The 24,210-nt window shown below is 43.3% G+C and overlaps 1 protein-coding gene across 7 annotated transcripts in view; it reads right to left on the reverse strand.

The window, feature by feature from the left end:
* The window catches only part of MEGF11 (multiple EGF like domains 11), a 345,349-nt gene that overhangs the window by 238,204 nt on the left and 82,935 nt on the right, over positions 1-24,210 (reverse strand). For all 7 annotated transcript variants that reach the window (XM_081838780.1, XM_081838776.1, XM_081838778.1 and 4 more), the window contains exons 3-5: positions 22,530-22,653; positions 15,914-16,015; positions 14,078-14,178 (exon numbers count right to left, since the gene is read on the reverse strand). In XM_081838780.1, coding sequence (XP_081694906.1) covers positions 14,078-14,178; positions 15,914-16,015; positions 22,530-22,645 — 319 coding nt within the window. In that variant the 5' untranslated portion in view covers positions 22,646-22,653. The remainder of the gene's footprint in view (positions 1-14,077; positions 14,179-15,913; positions 16,016-22,529; positions 22,654-24,210) is intronic.

Genomic DNA, 24,210 nt, shown 5'->3' on the forward strand with positions numbered 1-24,210 from the left:
AAAACCCATGGGATGCATGGGATGCATGGGAGTCTTACCAAAAAATCCTCTCCCCTTTGATCAATAAATGGCTGGAAAAAATACAGAAGAATTTGTTGACATAGCCCTAGATACCCAAACATCTGGAGGGCCCCAGCTTTGGAAAGCCTGCAACATGCATGCCTTGTGACCAGACCTTGTTCCACAACAGATTATTTAGCTGGGAAATGGCCCCATTTACTCTCCGGAAGTTTAAATCGCAAGAACAATCCTCCACTCAGTTCTCTGCAACTGCTGAAGCTCCAGACAAGCTCCAAAAGACTCAATTAACATCTGGGAGTTTAATTAGGTTGTGACCAATGAGCCAGCTTTGCCGTCGTAGGCTTTTATTTATCGGGATTCTTCAAAGGCACTTCCAGCCCTCTTGTTGCGATATTGATTCATTTTCATTTCTGTTAAAAACTGGATGGTGGGGAGGGGAGGGGAACAGCTTTGAGCAGCTGCCCCTCTGGAATCAATGAGGGAATGTTTGGGGGAGATTTGTTCTTTTTTAGCCTCCCTGAAGTTCAGGGCTATTGTATGGCTGGTGAAAGCGGGTGGAGAACAAGGGGACAGGTTTAAAGAGGGGCACAGCTGGTCGGGAATACAAAAGGACAAAGTGGGAAAGATGGTATCTCAAAATTTGACCGTGCACATCGAGCCTTTTTTTAAAAAAGGTCATCTTGATTTAGGCAGCTCCTGTGTTTTCTTTTTCTTTTTGTTAAGAGAGGATGACAAAGAAGTTTTCCGGAACAAAAAAAGCAGAAATAAATCTATTGCGGCTGAGAGAGATGGACAGAGGGAAAGGGGTGCTGGGCGGGGGAAAGAACCCCAACTTTAATTGTAAACGTGTGTTTTATTTCTCACAGTGTCATTTCTGCTTCATGTGACCTTATTGATCTCCGCGATGTCAACATGGTTGCCCACACCCGTGCAGACTAGCAATGAAGCCTGCAGGATCTTTTGGGGAAACAAGGGGGGCGGGAACGGACCCTGAGCACACAGAATGGAAGAAAGCAGAACCTATACAGAGCAGAGACACAGAGCCTTTTTCTCCACCTTTAGTGCCAAACTGCAGCATCAGGAGCATCCTTAAAGTTACAGGAGCTTGACTCTGATGTAACAGGGATGGGGAACCTGAGACCCCCCCATTCCAGTGCCAGATTTACGTATAAGCTAAACAAGCTATAGCTTAGGGACCCATTCTCTGGCGGGCCCCCAAAAATTTTAAAGGGAAGAAAACTGGATATACATTTCCAAAATATAACATAAATCAAAATAAAAATAAAACCTACATACAGCAACAGTGTTTTGCGTTGTGTAGGATCCTATGATGTAAGTAATGGGCCCTGCCTGCTAGCCTGCTCCCTAAAATGTCACTGGTTTGCTCATTTCTATATATAGGGTCTCCTGCCAACCTAGCTGTTCGAAAGCACATCAAAGTGCAAGTAGATAAATAGGTACTGCCCTGGCGGGAAGGTAAACAGCATTTCTGTGCGCTGCTCTGGTTCATCAGAAGCGGCTTAGTCATGCCGCTTAGAAGAGTGACTAGAGTCACTTTAGAGTGACTTAGAAGAGTGACTAGTGGGGTGCCACAGGGTTCTGTCTTGGGCCCGGTCTTATTCAACATCTTTATCAATGACTTGGATGATGGACTCAAGGGCATCCTGATCAAATTTGCAGATGACACCAAACTGGGAGGGGTGGCTAACACCCCAAAGGACAGGATCACACTTCAAAGCGACCTTGACAGATTAGAGAACTGGGCCAAAACAAACAAGATGAATTTTACCAGGGAGAAATGTAAAAAAATAAAAATAAAAATGAGAGGCACAAATACAAGATGGGTGACACCTGGCTTGAGAGCAGTACATGTGAAAAGGATCTAGGAGTCTTGGTTTACCACAAACTTGACATGAGCCAACAGTGTGACGCGGCAGCTAAAAAAGCCAATGCAATTCTGGGCTGCATCAATAGGAGTATAGCATCTAGATCAAGGGAAGTAATAGTGAACGGCTAAGGGAGCTGGGCATGTTTAGCCTGGAGAAGAGGAGGTTAAGGGGTGATATGATAGCCATGTTCAAATATATAAAAGGATGTCACATAGAGGAGGGAGAAAGGTTGTTTTCTGCTGCTCCAGAGAAGCGGACACGGAGCAATGGTTCCAAACTACAAGAAAGAAGATTCCACCTAAACATTAGGAAGAACTTCCTGACAGTAAGAGCTGTTTGACAGTGGAATTTGCTGCCAAGGAGTGTGGTGGAATCTCCTTCTTTGGAGGTCTTTAAGCAGAGACTTGACAACCATACGTCAGGAGTGCTCTGATGGTGTTTCCTGCTTGGCAGGGGGTTGGTCTCGATGGCCCTTGTGGTCTCTTCCAACTCTATGATTCTATGATTCTATGCTGGCCACATGACCCGGAAGCTGTCTGCGGACAAACGCCGGCTCCCTCGGCCTATAGAGCGAGATGAGAGCACAACCCCAGAGTCAGTCACGACTGGACTTAATGGTCAGGGGTCCCTTTACCTTTACCTTTTATATATAGGGTACCTACATTCTGCATGGACTGGTTGCATGGCAACATGTGCAAATGGCTTTAGATACCTATTAGGTCCATAGATTACCATATAGCATATATCCAACACAAAAACAGCGGCAATTTGTTGTTGACAAAGGACAGCTGGACATATAAAGGGCCCCATTACCTTCAGCAGCTTAGGGCCTCATCAAACCTAAATGTAGCCCTGATGCCCCTCCCCCCCTGGTTCAGCTGGACTCCAACTCAAATCAGGCCAACCTAGGGTGGCGACAGCTGTAGTCTAGCAACATTTGGAAGGACAGATTCCCTGCCTGGGTTTTAAAAATGCAGACACCAGCATGTCAACACTCCCTCTCCCAAAAGGCTCCCAGAGCACTTTACAATGACAGCTCCTGCCTTTAGGATTACAATTTGAAAGACACAACACAAAAGGAAAAGGGATTGGGAAGAAAGGGGGAGGGGAGAGCAAACCCCAGCTATCTGTTCTCAGTTACAAAGAGTTCTTTCTAGGAAGGAGGGTCCAGGATATCTTAAGAACCGCTTGATCCTTCATAAAGGTAAAGGGACCCCTGACCATTAGTCGTGGCCAACTCTGGGGTTGCGGCGCTCATCTCGCTTTATTGGCCGAGGGAGCCGGCGTACAGCTTCCGGGTCATGTGGCCAGCATGACCAGGCCGCTTATGGCGAACCAGAGCAGCGCACGGAAACGCCATTTCCCTTCCTGCCGGAGCAGTACCTATTTATCTACTTGCACTTTGACGTGTTTTCGAACTGCTAGGTTGGCAGGAGCTGGGACCGAGCAACGAGAGCTCACCCCATCACGGGATTATACATGCCCAATTAATGGGAGTCTCTGTTGGCAGTCCCTCATGGCTCAGATGCACTGCTCCTAACTACCAGAAGCCATGCATTCACTGCAGTGGTCCCAAGCCTGTGAACTGAGACTAGACAGGCACACACTTTGCTGAACTTCAGGTACATGGCTCAGGTTTTCTTGTTCCAGCAAGCATTTTAAGGTAGTGTTTGGTTTAATTGTATTTTTTTTTTTATTGTCCCATTTTCTGTGGACCACTTTTATGTACATCATTTAGAATTGCAAACAATTAACCAATAAAGAATTGTTTTAAACAGTATGGCTGTACTGGAGTAGACAGTTCCATTCCACTGACTAAGCCTGAGGGGAATTGTAGTTCAAAACACCCAAAGGACACCAAGTTGAATAAAGCAAGCACACACAATACTGACCAATTTCAAATTTGGTTGTGCGGCAGTCTCCCACATCCCCATGTTCTTAGATCTGTGAGTCTTCAGTCTGCTTTAGCCTTGAAATTGTTTTGTGCATCTGCCTAAGCAGTCCAGGAATTTTTATTTTTATTTTATTTTGCATGTGAGGAATGCTTCCAAATAATGAAATGTCTTGTTTCTGTTAATTTAAATAGCAGCGCTGGTAAGACACGAGTGCTGATTGACACACCCAGATGTGTTCTGCACAAAGGCAACTGATGCAAACTTTTAATGGGCACTTCTCCAGGAGGTTTAAAAAAAGACATTACACAGTGAAACGTGTTTAAATTGCTAAAATGCTGGAAGTTTTTAACGTTCTCCTTACAATCAAAGATGTGTGGTTGTTGTTGTTGTTGTTTTGCCCCTTTCACAAATGTTTTCTAACAGGATTGTGAGGTGGAAATAAGATACAGAGAAGTCAAAAAACGCTGAGCTGGAAATTTCTCGCATCCAGGCAGGGTGGTTGCGAGAAGGGAAGGCTCAGCCTTATTTCACTTTCCAAATCAGAAGATCGCTTGACCGTCCTGTTGCTGTATTATACCAGCCTATTCCCCAAACAGAAAGAAAATTAAATTTGTGCAGATGGTGGGAGGCTTGTGGAATGGTTATTTCGACAGTCCAGCTGTTTAACAATTAGGCCATATGGCTTCATTGAGAGAGCCTCCCGGTGGGATTTTTTAAAACCCAAATAATGCATTACTTACGCCACCTTGTCTACTTCAGGTAGCGAAGAGTGAGGTGTAAATGCACTACAGCAATGCTGACTGGCAATGCAGAGGACCATGGAAGGTATTTGACAGGGTCCCAGACCAGAAACACATGGGGAGGAGCATAGCTGTCAACTTTTCCCTTTTCTTGCGAGGAATCCTATTCAGAATAAGGGAATTTCCCTTTTAAAAAAGGGAAATGTTGACAGCTGGGGGGGGGCAGTGCTTAGGAAATTCAACAACAGAAGCAGGCTCTGCAAACCATTGCAATGTAAAATACAGTACTCCTCTCTGTTCAGGGTTCCAAACAGTCACCTGTACCGTATTCCAAGCACCACCTTGGTTTTCTACATTTTAAATTTATTACTTAGAATAACAGAATCATAGAATTGTAGAGCTGGAAGGGACCACAGGGGTCATCTAGTCCAACCCCTTGCAATGCAGGAATCTTGTTGCCCAAACGTGGGGCTTGAACCCACGACCCTAAGATTACGAGTCTCGTGCTCTGCTGACTGAGCCTATCCCTACCAACATCTTCTATTATTATTATTATTATTATTATTATTATTATTATTATTATTACACTTTATTACCATCCCCTCATCCTAAGGTCCCAGGGTGGGTTATAACAATTAAAACACAATATTATGCATTATTAAAAACAGTTTAAAACAATTTAAAACTACAAAAATAAAATGGATCCTAAAAATATTATCTCAAGCGTCAAAAGTCAGAGAGAAAAGGTGTGTCTTCAGTATTTGCCAAAAGCAGAATAATGAAGGTGTCTCCCCACCCACCCCGCTTCTCTCTTTGTGTGTGCTTTTTAATGAATTCTATGTGCTAGGAAAAAAGTGCATTTTTTTTTACTTACGCTGATGTTTTAAAATATGTCATAAGTCGCTTGTAGGCCTTTGTCTAACACATGACTAATAAGTCTAATAAATATATATATATATATAATTTATATATATTATTAGTCCACTACCTCCTTTAATTTCGCAGAAGTGTTTCCTAACAAGCCATCCCCTCCTCCTTTGGTGCCTAGATCATTGCCACTCCTGTTGTCCAACACAAACTCAGCTACCAGTTCTCTGCAGATGCTTTATATAAACCTGATAGGGTGCAAAGATTGAAAAGGACAGGATTAACAAAGGCTTGGTCCTCAGAACAAAAAGAGATCCATTTAGTAAATTGGAGGCTCTTTCCTCCCTTTTTCTTTCTTCTTTACAAAAAAAGAAGAAGGAGATCTTCAATTAGTGTCTCTGCTCAGAGGGCAACACAGGACAAAAGAGCTCCAGGATGTGGGGGTTTTTTAAGCATCAAGGAAGAAATCAAAAAGCTACCCTGAGCTCTAATCTAGTCTAAATAATTTTAAAAGCCTTTAAAAAGAGGACAATTGTTGTGTATTGGAGGCGGGGAATGGGTGGGGGGAGATTTTTCTGCAATTTATGCATTTGCTTTGCCAAAAGGCTTACCTTTGCAAACTGAATACACTAAATCATGTTTGTGTGCAAATTAATGGCCTGTGGTGTGTGGTTTGTTTTCAAATACAACTCTGGATAACTTCACAGGAAAGGACTGCTGCTTAGTGGCACAGCATCTAATCTGCTTGAAGGAAGTTCAATCCCTGACATCTCCACGTAGGGCTGGTAAAGACCCCAGTCTGAAGCTCTGGAGAGCAGCTGCCAGTCAGTGTGTGGACAGTGATGAGATAGATAGACCAGTATAAGGCAGTTTGCTGTGTTACTAGAGAAAGCATAATCATGGGGAGCTGGAGAACAGGAGGAGAGACATAGTGTCGGAACTCCGTTCGGCAAAGCCGATAGGGCCTCATCTTCCTCCAAGCCGAGCCTATGAAATCGCCTCCAACGTGTTTAATGACCTTAGCCTTTGATAAGGCCTCAAGCACATTCTATCCAGCAGGGTTCCCAGCACAGGGAAGAGACGAGAGGTTTGGCCACATTGTAAAGAGTTTTATTTCTAAACTACGCAGAACAGAAAAGACATCCTCTCTCTATGAAAGCAGAGAGCAACTGAACAAAGGAACAAAGGAAACAGGAAACCACTAACGTCACATCCCGTCTCCCTTTCCCGTGAGACTCCAATAGTATGGAATCCCAGGAATGTAAACAGAGTCCTGTGACTCCATGCAGCAGATGCACAGTGAGAAACAGAAACTAACACATAGCTCATTCTTTCCAGAAAACAGGGTCCCTCCTGAGCAGCCAGCATTGTTCAGAGGGATGTATATGGTTACATGAGCAAAGCAGCCTCGGCCCAGTATACCTGAAGGAGCGTCTCCACACTGAGGTCCAGCTCCAAGGGCTTTCTGGTGGTTCCCTCACTCCGAGAAGTGAAGTTACAGGGAACCAGGCAGAGGGCCTTCTTGGTAGTGGCACCTACCCTGTGGAACGCCCTCCCATCAGATGTCCAGAAGATAAAGAACTACACAACTTTTAGAAGACATCTGAAGGTAACCCTGTATTGGGAAGATTCTAATGTTTGACATTTTATTATGTTTTTATATGTGCCAGAAGCTGCCCAGGGAGGCTGGGGAAACCCAGCCAGAAGGGCAGGGTATAATTAATAAAATTATCATCATCATCATCATAGCAAGGGTTCCAGTATTCTGCATTTGAAGAACTAAGTGACATCTAGGGTTACCACCCATGGTGGCATCAGGATGTGGAAAAACTAACCTACTCTAGACTCTGCCAGGCTCACCTGCACAGGCTCTGCCCCCTGTCATAGGCTGATGGTAGATCAGGCTCTACAAGTATGATCTCTGGATGATTTGCAAGAGATCAGTGAGGAATCCTGACACCTAATTCTTTTACACCAGCAACAAAGTCCATCCACACCAGATATTTAAAGCTCAAGAAGAGCCTGCAGGATCAGTCTAGTGGCCCATCTACTCCATCATCCTGTTCTCACAGCGGTCAATGAGATGCCCCAACGGGAAACCTGTGAGCAGGATCTGAACCGAAGAGCACTGTGGTTTCCAGCAACTGGTATTCAGAAGCATTGCTGCCTCCAGCTGTGCAGACAGAGTACAATATAGCCATTATGGCTTGTAGCCTTTAAAGCACTATGATACCACCTTAGCAGTCATGAGTTCCTCCAAAGAATCCTGGGGACTGTAGTTTGTTATAGGTGCTGGAAGATGTTAGGAGACCTCCTATAGGAGTTTGTGTAAAAAGAGAAGTTATGAAATGAGACCATTTTGATGTTGTATGGTCTCTATATATTTTTATTATATATTTATTTGTATCCTGCCTTTTACCTTCAAGGGACTCAAGGCAACTTGCATATAAAACAGGAAGCGCTAAAAACATGAAGAAGAAGAAGAAGAAGAAGAAGAAGAAGAAGAAGAGGAGGAGGAGGAAGGAAGTAATCATTAAGAAAAATAATTAAACAGTTGAAGATCCCTCTCAGATCTTTTAAAACATACAAATAATTACAACAAATACAGCACAGCACCAGCCCTCTCATTAAAAGCAGTCAGGTCTCAAAAGCCTCTAGAATAAGCTTTATAAACAAAAATACTGCACTGCATAGTCTCCCCAAAGACACATGCCTCTATGCGGCGAGGCTGCATTATCGATATGTAACTCTTACTTCCAAAATGTCCCTTCACGGAAACTATTTTATTATGCTGTCTGCAAAACTGTACTGAGCCTGCTGTTTATTTTATTCTAACTGCCATAACGTGCTCCACACAGTTGTGGCGGTTTTGTTTCTTTAGTCTTTGTATGCTGTTTCTGAAAACTCACTACACACATCATTATTATTTTTAAGCTGTTGCTTTGTTAATCATTTCCCCAATCAAAATTCCACTGCCCATCTCTGAATTGCTATTAATGTGGAGGAGAGGCACAGAGAGGCAGGTGCAGCGTGGTTGCCTGCCTCCCCAGCACCACCAACAGTAGTTTCAAAAGGCCATTAAAATCATATCACCATGGAATTGTAAAGTCGGAAGGAACCCCAAAGATCCTCTAGCCCAGACATCCCCAACCTTTGGCCCTCCAGATGTTTTGGACTAAAATTCCCATCATCCCTGACCACTGGTCCTGTTAGCTAGGGCTCATGGGAGTTGTAGGCCAAAACATCTGGAGAGCTGCAGGTTGGGGATGCCTGCTCTAGCCCTACTTCCTGCACTGTTCCCCATCCCATTTGAAACCATACTGGACCCTGCTTAGTTTGCAAATGTGCCGGCAGCTTTATTGCTGCACCACTCACATGGGGTGGAAGCAATGCGGAAAGCTTAAGTCTCCATCCCACTTACCCACTACAGCCTAATTCAACTCCTGCCATGACAGATTTTGGTCTTTCAAATTTCAGTGGCGCCCTGTGCAAGCCCCAAATTTGACACACTCACACACACACGCCTCTGGCCTTCTGTTCTGCTCAATTCACTAGGTCATAGTTGAGATGCCTTGCACCCCTTAGGTTCAGCGCCCAGTACAGTGGAACTGGTTGTGCTGCCCTAAATTCACCTCTGCCCATACTCAGCCCCAATAGCTACTTTCTAAGCCAAGAAAGGTGTTAGCAGAGCCTACCATGCAGCCCACTATGTCACATTTAATTGGTTATTACAGACATCCATAAGCAGAGATGAATCCATCACCCTTTTATCTTACTGTATCCAAGGAGCACAATAATCAATACTTTCTAGAGGGATAATCAATAAACATCTCCCACAGAACTATGGTCCCTAAGGTCCCCTGGAGGGAGAGGTTGTCTAATACCCACCTCTGTTGCATACCCAACTCAGAGGCTCAATGGCCAGCAAGCAATATTCCCCTGCAGCCCTTGTCTTCCCAGTAAAATCATAAGGACTAGCTGCTCACCAAATTAGTCAGTGCCTTCCTCCAAAGGATAGATTGTCCTGCCAAACAGCATCAGTCTTCACAGACATCCAAATACCTAGGTGACCAATTATCAAATGCATGGCAGCAAAGATCAACTCAAGCATTCGTCCAAAACATGAATCCTTAATTCCGGATATTCTCTGACATGCAAACTGGAATTGTTAAAGAGCGAAAAGTCAGCCAAAATAATTCATCCCCACCCCCCAACCCGCTTCGACTATTTGGTCGATAGTGTGAGTGACAAAGCTGCGATTTCATGCTTGGTGATTACTTGAGATCTCCCATTCAAGAGACAAAAGGGGGGATATCAAACTTCTTTAGTTCCTAGTTTCACATCTCTTGTGTCCAAGCTACCAAAGCACTTTCGTTCACTGAACTCCTTTCACCTCTAGCCACCAACTTCCATCCATCATGTCGTAGTAAAATGAGATTGATGGTCTCCCTGTAATGGGGAGGGGGAGAAGCACTCATCCATAATGGAAGAGCCCTGTCCCAGGAAGTGAACCTCCAGCATGGCCACAGACACGGCTGAAATATAGCCAAGCCCAACAGGAGCAAAGGAATGTGGGGTGGTTGCAAAGAGGTTGTAGCATTCGGCTATGATCTCAAAAGCGTTGCTTTTAAATCTTTCAGGACTTCACACCAGGGAGCATGTCCTCCAGTCCAGTCAGGTAAGAAGGTGTGTGTGTATTTGTGTCTGTCTCTCTCTCTCTCTGTGTGTGTGTGTGTGTGTCTATGTCTGCCAATGGGGATGGAACCTAATCGACAAGAACGAAAAGCTCAAAAGCAATACAGGGAAAAATACACGCAGTAGCTAAGAGCAACCAGACACAGAATGTGCTTAAAGTGAAATAAAAACTTAGACCTTCCCACCATCCCAGCACCATGCTGTGAAGGAAGATAGAATTTAAAACACGTGAGCAATGCCTGGTAAAATTCTAAATGCCAGAGGGTTATCCAAGAATTTCCAGAAGTCCGAACAGTAGGGCTTCAATCACTTGCAAAACACTCACTCCACCCACCCAGTTATTTCCAAAATCTAGAATTAACTGTATTTTAAAGAAATATTATGTAGGTTTGCAGACAGAGAGAGAAGGTTGCACTCTCTATCTCTCAAAAAGAACACCAGGGCAAGCAGGGAAGGCAACAACCTGGCCTCTTCCATCAACCAGAGAAGGTCAGCTGTCAGAGATAGCATGCCCCTGAATGCCAGTCGCTGGGAAACACAGGTGGGAAGAATGCTATTGCACATTAGCTGTGCTTATGGATTTCCCACTGGGACATCAGGTTGGCCATTGTGATAACAGGATGCTGAACTAGGTGGGCCATTCTCCTGGTCCAGCAGGCTCTTCTTAGCTGCTCCAGTGCTTGCTTTCCTTTCCCCTCCCCATTCGTTTTTCCTTTCGTATCCTGTCTATTAGATAATGGGCCTGCCGACAGGGACTGTCTTATATGTACAGCCCTTAGGAATATTAGGCACTTTATAAGCATTGAATAATAATCTTTTTCCCCACCTGGGTCAGAATATACAGCCTTCACTATAAAGAACAGTCACAGAAGCCTGCCTTTTGTAGAGCACAGATGAAAAAAGGGGTAAGATTAGGAGACCGCAGCAAGGAATCCTGACTTTGTGCTACCGGAAAGAAAACTATGAATAGAGATATTTTTTTATTATTATAAAGAAACAGCAGCTTGGTCCTCAGTCATCCAAATGTGTTGCACTTAATTAGAAAGCCATCTTTAAAAAAAACCAAAAAACTTTTACAAGAAAGCAGGGCTACTATTAATGAAAGAAGAGCCAATTAGTCTTTAATCTAAAACTTCAAAAAAATGGAAACTTTTTTTAAAAAGTAAGCGCTTTTGATCATTTTATGCTCCATGAGATTTGGTCTCCCCTCGTCACACACTATTAACTCCAGTTAGCGCCAACAAAAGTGGCTTTACAAGGTCAAGTGAAGGGAGAACGCCCAGTCCTATGAATGGCCACCTTACGATAGAACGCCTCTGCTGGACTTCAGCTGTGCATTTAATTTGCGTGATTTCAACCATAGACAGTCAAAAGCCAGTTGGTTGAAATTCTGCAGGCAAGGAAGAAAGCTGAAAAGCTCTTTCCAGGCAGGGAAAGACTTGCTTTTAAAGTCTGTGTATTGCTAGGGTGACAAGGCCTGCTGAATGCACCAGATTCAGAAGGCTAGGGAAGCTTATGCGGGGGAAATTTGGATATATGCGTTTTCGTGTATACACTGAATTCTTGGAACCAAGCTGCCATGTAGAGTGGCGGAGGGAGGGAGGGAGGTAGACAGACAGATTGATGATAATGGAGGAGGAGGAAAGCAGATCTGACTCCAATGGCATCAGAGGAAGTCACTGGTGATGAAAAGCGAACTTTTTTAGTTTCTGGTCCATGGTCTTTCCCAGCTTTGGAGGTGCTGGTACAACTTTTTTACAAGGGTGCAAGGGAGCCTAGGTAAGCCTCTGGGCTCAATCCCTGTCTTATCCAAATTAAAGAGGGCCTCAAAACTGGGGAGGCCTTCAGCTGAGAGCCCAGAGAGCTGTCACCACCACCCATAAGAGGAAACATTGGCAGCAAAATCTCCTTTCAGATATAAAGGAAATGACTGGTACTTGGTGGGGTGGGGACAGAAGAGATTAAAAGGACCTTTCTGGGCATGAACCTGCAACTGAACATCCACTGGCAGAGAACAGACTTTGCTCCATCCAGAATAAAGGGTTTTGTTTATCTCATCTTATTGCAGGAATCAACATTGTGTTTACACATCAGAGATGAGGAGCGAAGCAGTTGGCTTTTCAGAATTCCAACCTGTATGAATAATGAGATTTTAGAGACTTTGCATCCATAAACCATGAGGGCTAGAATCTTTCCCGTAAAAAATAATACTGACACTTTAAGAACGTGACTTTAAAAAAGCAACAAGACAAAGTCACAGGAGTTGGCAACCCGGAGAATTTAAAATTACTGTGTGCATGTAGTTAGCGATATAATTAGCCACATAACTCAAGCGTGCAACCGCTGTCCGACTGACTTTGCTACATTTAAGCGAACCGTTTCCGGCATGAAACATCCATCATTCCTTATCAGGAAAACAGGCCTGGGAATTGTGGCAGCATAACCAACTATTAATTCTATGAAAAGCAATTTTCAAACTACATTTTAATGTGCTATTTACAGGAGGCTCTCTCTGTAATACTTGCAATTCCCTGGGATGCAAATTTCACACTTGTTATTTCAAGCAGGGCCCAAAAATATTAAAATGAAATCAGTATCTTCCGAGGTAACACAGTGAAATAACCAGGCAGCTCAGCCTTTCCCATTCCAGTGCCCTCCAGATATTTTGGACTTCAAATTCCCATCAGCCCTGGCTAGAACTGTGTGGCTTGTTGTCAGAGAGGATTTATCACCAAAGAACCCACACAAATTGTATCTACAGATAGCATCAAAGTGGAGACCTGGAACTTCAAGGAACCACTCACAACTCACCAGCCCATCTGGGGAATAAAGACTCCCCATTTCCATCTCTTTCCCCAGTCTGCAAGGGCCAATGCACACATGCGCCATTCATGCTTCAGAGGTGACCCACGTAGATCCCAGACCACTCCAATGACAGGGTCATCTACTGGGATGCCTGCCTTCAAAGGCACCACCAGGTCTAGAACTGCAGGCACAACTCTCTGAAGATCTCTAGCAATTCTTTGTTGTCACGCCAAGAGCTTTTAAGCACGCCATATATGAATCTACCCTTGGGCCTGATCCAGTGGCTTCAGCTGGTGCAAAATCCTGCGGCCAGACTGCCGGTGGAGAAAGATTAGCACATTACTCCTGTGCTTAAAAGCTTGCACTGGCTGATCATACACTACCAAGTCAGGTTCAAGGCTCTTGTATTAATTTACAAGGCCCTCAACAACTTGGATCCAGGATACCTTAAGGACCACATCACTCCCTTCTATCCCTGCCTGATCACTGTGGTCTTTGGGGGAGTCACTGTCAGTGGTCTCCCATGGTTCAGATGCATGACTCATTCATATCCACCAGGGACCATGTGTTCAGGATTATGAGCTCACTTTTATGGAACTCCCTTCCAGTTGAACAGAAAGGCCTCTCTTCCTGTTGAACTTGAACTGAGTACTTTTTTAAAAAAATTATTATTTCAGAAGCTATTTTGACTGAACTCTGATTTTTTTATAGTTTTAACTGGTTTTTTAAATCTTTACTTCTACACAACTTAAAGATTTTTGTAATTAAGCAGTATATATATTGCTGAAATAAATAAAATAAGTAGGTGAGTTGGATATCCTGACTCAGTTGGGTTTGGGCAGGTCAACATCCTAGGGAGTTGTCGAGAGTCCTGAAAGTACCCTCAGCTGACAAGCTCAGTTTCCTGCTTCCTTCCACTACTCCAGGTGGGTTACCCCAGACCTTGCACTGCAGAAAGAAGAGATGGTGCACAATGCCAGTGTCCCTTCCCTGCTGCCCAGTACTGCTGGCCTGCTGGTACCAGCACAAACTCACTGCCTGCGCAGGAATGCAAGCTGTAATTAAAATTTCAATTCACACATCTGGAAAGTTGGGCAGCAACTGTATCAATTGGTCCAGTGCCAGCACCACATCCCTACCAACCCAGCAAAACTCATGTACATACGGATGCAGAAGTCTCCACTCTCGTAATATCCTGGGCAGCACTGCGATCGTCGCCGGTACATAGTCCTCAGTCCTCTCCGATATGCTGTCTTATAACTTATTCTAAATTGTGAGATAGAAAGAACACATTGGAAATCAATGCTCACACTCAGAATACTATTTGCACTGTGTTACTGCCTGGAGGGTGTGTTCAATAATTACTTTCAAATGTTTTTTGATATATATATTTTGTGTGTGTGTGATCAATACAGATTTCGAACTCTACAATTCAATTCATACTCTAAAACATTTTTCTCTGTGTGTCTCTCTCTGTGGAAATAAGAATGTCAAAATCCATTGCCTGTCTCTAAAAAAATTTGGTTCCTGTCCACATTTTAATGTGAACCTGCCTGCTTTGCACTTCCTGAACCATCTGTGAACTGAAGTGCAACTCATATTTGAACTTCAAATTAAATATATTGCTGCTAAAATGAAGAAAACTAGTCTGTTTTATATCACAGGTAATCTGTGAATGTATGCTCATCGCTTGATGACTGCAATTATCAAGTGATGGCTTCCATTTGAATAGACATTCTTGCTGTAGCATCTCAAAGCACCAAGTTTTTCACTGGAATCAATGATTCACAGCTGCAGTCATCCAATGCACATACTTCATTAGTTATGTATGCACACGTGTGATTCAGGTCTCAGTTAAGAACACAGGAAGAGCCCCAGTGTATCAGGCCATTGGCTCATCTAGTCTAGCATCCTGTTCTCCCAGTGACCAACCAGATGCCTCTGGGAAAATTATCACATCCAAGTCAGCAAATGTCGTCACATCTTATTGTAAAGGTAAGATAAAGGGACCTCCGACCATTAGGTCCAGTCGTGGCCGACTCTGAGGTTGCGGCGCTCATCTCACTTTATTGGCCGAGGGAGCCGGCGTACAGCTTCTGGGTCATGTGGCCAGCATGACCAAGCCGCTTCTGGCGAACCAGAGCAGCGCACGGAAACGCCGTTTACCTAACCGCTGGAGCGGTACCTATTTATCTACTTGCACTTTGATGTGCTTTCGAACTGCTAGGTTGGCAGGAGCTGGGACCGAGCAACGGAAGCTCACCCCATCGCGGGGATTCGAACCAGCGACCTTCTGATTGGCAAGTCCTAGTGTCTGTGGTTTAACCCACAGCGTCACCCACGTCCCACATCTTATTGTAGCAACTCCCAAAGTTTAACTTGTGGTGTGTGAAGAATTGCTTCATTTGTCTACCCTAAATCTCACAACACTCAGCGTCACTAGATGGCCCTTGGTTCTAGGAGGAAACCTTCCCTGTTTACTTTCTTAATCACCATGCATCATTTTAAACAACTCTATCATTTCTCTCCCCATACCCTTTCCTTACTTGCCTTTTTTTCTAAACAAAAACCCTCAAATGTAACCTTTCCTCACAGAGGGAGGGCTTTTTTTCAGTTCTTCTTCTCTGCACTCCCCCCCCCCCAAGATATTTACATTTCATTCCTTCTGAATTGGGTGACTTAAGTTTAAATCAAAACTTTTTGTTTTGTTCAAAAAAGGGAAAATAATAATAATAATAAACCCAAATTAATTGCAGATTTACAATATCAAATTGGTCATGTTTTCAACAACAAAAAAAGAAAAAGAAAAAAGAGCAAGTTCTCTTGGAAGAAAAAAATTCCATTTCAGCCTCTTTAATTTTGCAGGAGGATTCTGGCAAAGAGAGGTCTATATTTATCCTCAACATCTTGAGAGCATCACCGAGCCTTAGATAAAAAGAAGGCAATGTGGAGAAGATGAAACGGTAGAGGGAGATTGAAATATCTTCCGATCGCCACTTACCTGTGTCGAGTGCACTTGAACCAGTTCAGGATATCCGTGCATCTCGTGTAATAGATCTGATCAAAGGGATGTGAGTACGATTCCTGAACAGTCACGGCATAGCTGGAAGCAGACAATGAAAGGGGGAGAAAAGGTGGGTCATTAGCCTGTAAAAGCTCCCCCTGCCCCTCTCTCTCGCTCATATATTAAATCTCCTGCTCTCCGCAACATGTGAAGGTTACAAGTCACAGCAAATCACTCTGGCCCTCCAAGGTCTCCCAAAGACCCAGCATGTATTTGTTTGGAATATTTATCCTTTTTTTTATTTGCAAAAACAGGAACAGAGAGCATACTTAACCCTGCTCCCCCTGTCCCACTTACAACTTTGTACCAAATATAGCATGTATACATATACCATATATGACTTTCCTTCCACCCATTTCCTACTTCCTTTGCTTTTCTACTGTTCTGCGTAATCCACATCTTTTTAATCATCCAATTTGTTATCTATTAAAAACCTCTATCTCTTTCAACTCTGCTGGATTTACCCGAGACCTGCTAGGGTATGTATTTGTTTATACTGGCTCTTGAAATATTCAATAAACATGATCCGTTCCTCCTTGTATTCCTTATCTCTATTTTCTCTTATACAGTGGTGCCCCGCAAGACGAACGCCTCGCAAGATGGAAAACCCGCTAGACGAAAGGGTTTTCCGTTTTGGAGGCGCTTCGCAAAACGAATTTCCCTATGGGCTTGCTTCGCAAGACGAAAATGTCTTGCGAGTTCCTGCAGGGTTTTTTTCCCTTTTCCCCCCCTTTTCCTAAGCCCTAAGCCGCTTATCAGCTGATCCGCTAAAAGCCGTTAAACCGCTAATAGCGCTAATCCGCTAAGCTGTCAATGGGCTTGCTTCGCAAGACGAAAAAACCGCTATACGAAGAGCCTCACGGAACGGATTAATTTCGTCTTGCGAGGCACCACTGTACTTGTTCATCAGACCAGCCAGTTCAACATGTTCAAACATTTTACACTGCCATTCTTCCTTAGTGGGTACTATACTTGTTCTCCACCTTTGTGCCAATAAGGTTCTAGCTGCGGCAGTGGCATATAGCAGGGATGTCCAACAGGTTGATTGTGATTTATTGGTAGATACCCATGAGGTTGTTGTTGTTGTTAATGTATTTTTATTAAAGATTTTCTTGGTTTACAAAAGTATATGCAATCTTTCTCTCTCTCTTTTTCCCCCAAGTAACATTTTTTACAGATCAGTTTCATTTGTTGAGACATTAGGAAGAAAAGGGGGAAAGAGATGGAGGGGGGAAAAGGTGGTTTTGGTAGATTGCAGCCTGCATCATAAGAGGACTTCCCCAAATCAAATCCCGAATGACCTACTTTAATTGTTTTAGGTTCTCCGAGGCACCAAATAATGGTCAACCACTCGCACAGATAAGGCTGTCCAGGGTTTTTAAAAAGTTGATACTGAGCTAATTGGTCCAGTAACAGATGAAAGCTAGACAGATGCTCACATTGGCCAAAGCTTTTTCAGATCATGAAATAAGTGAAACGTTATGTCATGGACTGGCTGGGTGCACAGGAGTGGTAGGAGACACCAGCTGGGGAAGCCCCAAGGGAACTGCTGGGGAAAGACAGCTCAGAGCCAGGGGACTGGTGGTCGGACAATGAAGAGTGGTAAGAGGGAGAAGACTGGGAGGAGGAAGCTGAAGAGGCAACAGGGTTTAGTGAGCAGGAAGAGGCTGTAGCAGAGAGCAGTCCAGAATCAGAGGCAGAAACGGAGGCTTGGAGAGGAGGGAGGCCAAGAGATTGAAATGTGGTCGGCTACTGAAGAAGCCAGGGGGTCTCCCGCTCCTCCTGCGACAAGCCCTTCTCCTTTCTGGTCTTCCAGAACATGCAGAGAAATGAAGTGGGCAGAGCAAAGAAAGATAAGATGAAGGAGCCTTAGGATGCTGGGGAAGGAACAGGGAGAGGAGCTTTAGGGAGTGATGGGAAAGCAGGGACCTTCAGTCTTCACAACTGCCTCATTGGGACAAGACCTCCTGGGAAGTGTTACTGTGATCACCAGCCCTGGGCTGTTTTGGTTCCTTTGAAAAAGAATTACTGGTAACTTCACTGACACCATGTGTATTATTGCTGACCTGCCCCTGACTCTGGCTCCTGATGCATTAATTCTCATATTAGCTGCCGTAGATTTCTAGAAAGACCATCTTTAATTTAAAGAAATCACTCCATTTTTAAGTATGAAGGACCCTGGTGGGCTGTTAGCACCAGTTCAAAAAACCATTTTTTTCCAACCATGTCTTCAGTCACCTTGCTTTTGGTGAAGAAGGGCATGCCTGCCCCACTGGATCAATGTGTTTTGTAGCTGCTTAAAGTTTTATTTGCGTTAAAATAACTTATTGTTATTATGTTTATTATATTGTACGCCGCTCAGGTATTATTTCTTAATGAATAATGAATAATAAATGAATAATAATGAATAATAAATAATAAATAAATACTGAGACATCAGAACCAAAGCAGCAGCCCCCACCCCACCAAAAAGAATTTGCAGGCCTGCAGGCTGAAACTGGCCACCATCCAGTTAAACCAGTATTCATTTCTGGGCTTACTGATGGCTACAAGCTGTGGAAGTGGGGGCTGTGTTGGGGGAGACATCAGGTTCCAAGTATGGACAAGTCACAAACTGCCCTCACGATGTGGAACACTGAAAGAACAGGCAAGTGATTTTCAAAGCTTTGTCTCTGACACGGAGCTTCTGAACCAAGAAAAAAGGAAATCTTGTAAAGAGCAATGGAAAAATGTAAACTGATTGAAGCTTGCCACCATTAATAAAAAAGAAAGAATGAGGGATCGGGGGGGAGTTCTATGCCCTCACATAAAACCATATCAGATATTCTTCCTCCTGGGACTGTTCAGCTTTTACTTGTGTACAAAAAAGGCTAATTAAAAGCACATATTAACATAATGCTGTCGAGGCTTCCCGGCACTTCATTCTGATGATGAAGGCACAAGCACCGCAAAATGATGGGCACACCAATCAAACACAAGGCTTTTTTATATTAGAAACAGGAAAGAGGTCTCTGGGGCTTGATTTTTCACTTTTGCTCATTTTAAACAGAACCTATTTTAATCCAAGATAATTTGTAGCAGAAATTAACCAGTAATTGAGAACCATAAATTGTGAGTTAAGCAGCGGGTTCTCTGTTTGTTTGTTTATTCCCTGAAAAACTTTAGCATTGCGTCAACCTATAAAATGGGAGGGGTAGCCAATGCCACAGAAGACAAAATTGGGATTCAGTATGATCTTAACAGGCTGGAGAACTAGGCCAAAAATAACAAAATGACTTTCAATAGGGACAAATGTAAGGGTCTACACTTAGGCAGGAAGAACCAGTTGCACAAATATGAGATGGGAGACACCTGGATTGCCAGTAGTACATATGAAAAGGATCTAGGAATCTTAGTAGAGTACAAGGTAACAGTGTGATGCAGCAGCAAAAAAAATCTAATGCTATTCTAGGCTGCATCAACAGAAGTATAGCGTCCTGGTCAAAGGAAGTAATAGTCCTGCTCTGTTCTGCCTTGCTTACACCACACCTGGAATACTGTGTCCAAATCTGGGCGCCACCATTTTAAAAGGATATTGACAAGCTGGAGTATGTGCAGAGGAGGGCGACCGAGATGATCGAAGGTCTGGAAACCAAGCCTTATGAGGAACGGATGAGGTTGGGTGGCCATGTGTCATGGATGCTTTAGTTGAGATTCCTGCATTGCAGGGGGTTGAACTAGATGACCCTTGGGGTCCCTTCAAACTCTACAATTGTAATACAGTTCTATTAGTCTAACCTAAGCCCATTGCATGTGGGTTCAGCAAGCACTCAATCATGGGTCTACTCCATCCTGGGTTTTGAAAGAACGTGCAAGAAACCTGCCTATAAGTTGTACACATTTTCCTATACACTTTGGCCACAAAATGCACATTTTTTTTCAAAGCTTTCCAAATCTTTTCAATACAGCTCCTCCCTAAAACATGCATTTCCATGCAAAATTTGCATTTTTGTTCACACTTTTTTCACCAATAGCCTTACACGGCAGCTTCCTTTACAGGCTTTCCTTAGTTTAAAGGGTTGTTGTAAGCATGTAAAACACTGGAGATTTTTTTTTTAAAAAAACACACACTCATATTTAGTAAATCCTATTACTAATTATTAATACAGTGTCTTGCTTTATAAAACAGCAGCCTTTGTGGGGGTTAAGCACGCTGTATCGAGACAGAGTAGGTTTAGAGATCACCTTCAATGCCTGTCAGTCTGTTTCTATTGATTGCTCTGCTGTCAGGGTTCAAAAGTATTACCTTCAGGGTCCTGAAACTCACTTGGTTAAGAGGATTGATATGAGCTCTGCAACATGGGGGTCCTAAATGAAGACAATCCAAGGGTTAACGCTTAGTCCGAACCTGCCATTTGCCTGAGAGCAGAATCTCTTTGGATTCAGAGGCCTTAGCGTGAGAGCCAACACCAGAAATGATTGTGGACACATTTTAAGCAGGGACAAACCTGTCAATTTCAGTTTTCTCATTTTCCCATTCTTAAGTTCAGTTCTCCACATTTCCACATTTTTTTTGGAAGTCCTCAAGAAAATCCGTCAGGGTTTTAGTGAGAATTTCTCCTGATATACACCATTTTTGGCAAGGACTATCTCCCAATACAATGCATTTTTTTACTAATATATGCATAGTTTCGCCCTGGGCTTTCCCCCCCCAGCCAGAACTCATCAAAGCTCAGCTCCAGCACCTCTCGGGTGGGTTCCATTGCCATTCTAAGAGAACAAGGTTCATGGTGAGCTCCAGCACCATTTTTCTAGAAAAATAGCCCTGGGTTCCCCCAATATACACATTTTAATATACCTTATTTGGTTGGAGAATGGCAGTGCACAATTCAGAGAAATGCAAATGCCAAAGGGTTCGCACATTGGTTCGCACATTGTTTCAGGAAGTGCAAGTTAGAGAGTTACATGCCAAAATGTATTTCTCCCCCACTCCTACTGGAAAACCTGTGTGTGTGCAGGAGTATACCCTACAATGCTTTGGGCACAGGGCTTTAAGCACCTGGTTTTGTCAGCCAACAAAATGTCAGCCCTAAGAGCTGACCTCTCTTTTGTCTGCGCGGGGCAATGAGATATCCTGCTGGCAAATATGCCAAAGCGGAAGGTATTTAGACTACTCTTTTATTAACATAAACCCCCTCGTCATCTTGATTATTATTTTATGATCCTGTTTGCTCCTCTTGACCTCACCCTAACTCAATCTCTTTGGGCTGATTTATTACCATCTAAGTATCACAGTCATCTTGGCCGGGGCAGCCAATCAATTCTGGTATTTAATTTTTGTTTCTCCTTGATTGGGTCTCTGGGTTGCTGACTCCCTTCACACAAAATCAATACTGTATTCCTGGGCTTGAAATGTACTTTGCTGTGCAACTGCAAACAATACCAAATCACAGGCTCCATCTCCACCCACGTTTGCCCTCAAAGCCTGTTGTGCTGCGTGATCAACATCCTTAAAAAAAAATAAAAATGTGCACACACAACACCTTAATAAATCTAAACATAATGAACTTCAGAATGCCACTAAGAGCTGTTTATGTTACTTAAAGAAGATTCATATTCATTATAGCATAAGGTGAAACACATTTTAAAGAGCTTGTTCTTGGATAAAACAAGCAAGACTGTGCTTAGCTTAAGAGCTTTACGGCAGAAAAGTGGGACCTACTTAGGAAGTTGCTTTATACAGAGTCAGACAAATGGCCCATCTGGCTTGTTGTTGTCTACACTGACTGGCAGCAGCTATCCATGGTTTCAGGCAGAGGTCAATTCCCAGCTCTACCTGGAAATGCTAGGCACTGAAACTGGGACTTTCACGCAAAGCCCTTCCCAAAGCAGAAATTCCAAAGGTGACAAATCACAGTCAGATAGTTTGCCCTACAACATCTAATGGTTACCTGGGTTTGGATGAAGAAGAGGAGATGGATGCCTCATATTCCTGCCCTTTTGGAAGTTATGACCACATGAGCAGCAACCTCAGCTTAACAAGTCAGTAATGGCTGGCACAAGTCATTTCGGGTATTCAGAAATGTTACCTCTTTGTCATGACTGGAACACTTATGTAGCCGGTCTATAGGAGGATAGTTGAAGTCACCCACAATAATAACAGTTCCTTGACTGCATTCCTCATATCAAGATCTCCATGAGCATTTTGACCAGGGGGACAATAGCACAACCACAGCAGGGGAAATGAGACTCCTCTGAAGGCAGGTAGTGCACACTCAAGAGAGAATTCAAAGTAAACTCCTCCGGGCATGCCTCCAATCTTGAAGCACTGTTCATAAGAGGACACTGTTCTACAATGGAAGATCTGTTCTCAAGGTCCTCCTCAAAAATGAGGTGGATTGTGACTGAGAAGGGGGTCCTCAACTGTGGGTCTGTGCAATTCTCTGCCCAAGGAAGGCTCAGTGTATCTTGACAGCATTTTTATTCCAGTTTTGTATCAAACTATGTTGAGAACTGCTCTATAAATAAAGTGGTATACAGAGGTTTTTAAATCTGCGAGGGAGCAACATTTTACCTTTCCCAATGGCTGCAAACATTTGGGTCATCTGGATTTAAGGAGATGGTGGTTTTCAGAAGGAGAGACAGGGCAAGGACTTTAAGATTCCACCACAGGAGGAGGCAGAACATCATCGCTGCTTCTAAGCAAAGGAGAGAAAAGCATTAAGACAAACAATTGCTTCCTAGTATCATAATTAACGAGTTATAGATTCTGGTACATTTTATGCCAGTCTGGTGTAGTGGTTAGAGTGTTGGAGTTGGACCTGGGAGACCTTGGGCCAGTCAACGACTCTCGGCCTAAGAGATGTGCTACCCATCACATCAGGAATCAAAGCTTTGAACAAAAGAAAAGAGAAAACTGAAGGCCAAAGCATCTGTTGGCATTAATTTTCTCCATTAGCAATGTGTTCTTTCCGCAATTCCTATGCTTGTTTTTTTTTAAAAAAAAAAGATTAAATTTTTAAAAAAGATTTCCTTAAAGTGAACCACTGAGGCATTATAATAGCTTACTTCTACACTCACCCAAGACAGAAACCAGCTCTTGCTAATTTTAACGGAGTTTGCAAGTGTCAAGCACAAGGCTGCCAAATCTGCCTCCAAAACATGGCTACTACAGATTATGATTGATTGACAGAAAATCAATTGAATTTTCAGGACTTATTACGGAGTTCAGAGAAGAAATCCATTTGCTTTTGAGGCACCATTTTAGAAAGTTCTCATTCAACCTAATGCTTTAAGGGCTATGATATACCTGAGAGATAGACTTCAGCTCCCTGCCATTGCAATTAATGATGGCTGTATCTGCCAGTTACAAGTTGCCCTCCATTTCTCATTTCCCCCTATGTTTTAAGTTTAGTTTGTTACATTTCCCCCATTAGCTTGCAATTAAAAAAATATATACTACTTTTTCCTCCTATGATACACATTTTTGTATGCAGTTTTCCCTTATGCAAGTTAAAGTTATATTCACATATATACATGCACTTTATGAACACTTTCCCCTGATATACACATTGTTGGTTGAAGAACTACATTGCAAAATTTCAGAGAAATGCAAATTTTGAACGATGGTGTGGTGCTTGGGGTATTTTTTTTTTTTTTTGGAAGTGTGAATTAGGTAGGTTCATATCAAAACAAGAACTGGGTTTCTCCCTTTTCTGTAGTCATTCACTCCCTGGGATCTCGATAATGTTCTACATTCACAAAAAACAAATGCCAAACGGCACGGTTGATGGTGGCCCCCAGGGATAGAGTTTCCCTCCTTCTGGATGACAAACCAGAGTCAGAGCCTCACAGGTTTTTGCAGGGGATGTATGCAACCCTTTAGGGTCCTTACACATCTTTGGTGTTTAGGATACAATGTGGCAGGACCATCCCTAGAGCAATTCCCCTATGAGGAAAGACTGTAGCACTTGGGAATTTTTAGTGCAGAGAAAAAGCGAGGAACAGGTGATATGGCAGAGGTCTATAAAATCATGTGTGACATGGAGAAAGCGGATAGAGAAGGAAAATTGTCTATATTTATTAGTAGCTTGCATTAAGAGTTTTGCTGCACATTTTTGTAACATCTGTTGTTGTTTTACTTTTGTATACGCTGCTTAGAATTTGGGCTTGCCGATCAGAAGGCTGGCGGTTCAAATCCGCACAATGGGGTGAGTTCCTGTGTCTCTGTCCCAGCTCCTGCCTACCTAGCAGTT

This window comes from Podarcis erhardii (genome assembly GCF_964252035.2).
Source record: "Podarcis erhardii genome assembly, chromosome: 14".
Lineage (NCBI taxonomy): Eukaryota > Metazoa > Chordata > Lepidosauria > Squamata > Lacertidae > Podarcis > Podarcis erhardii.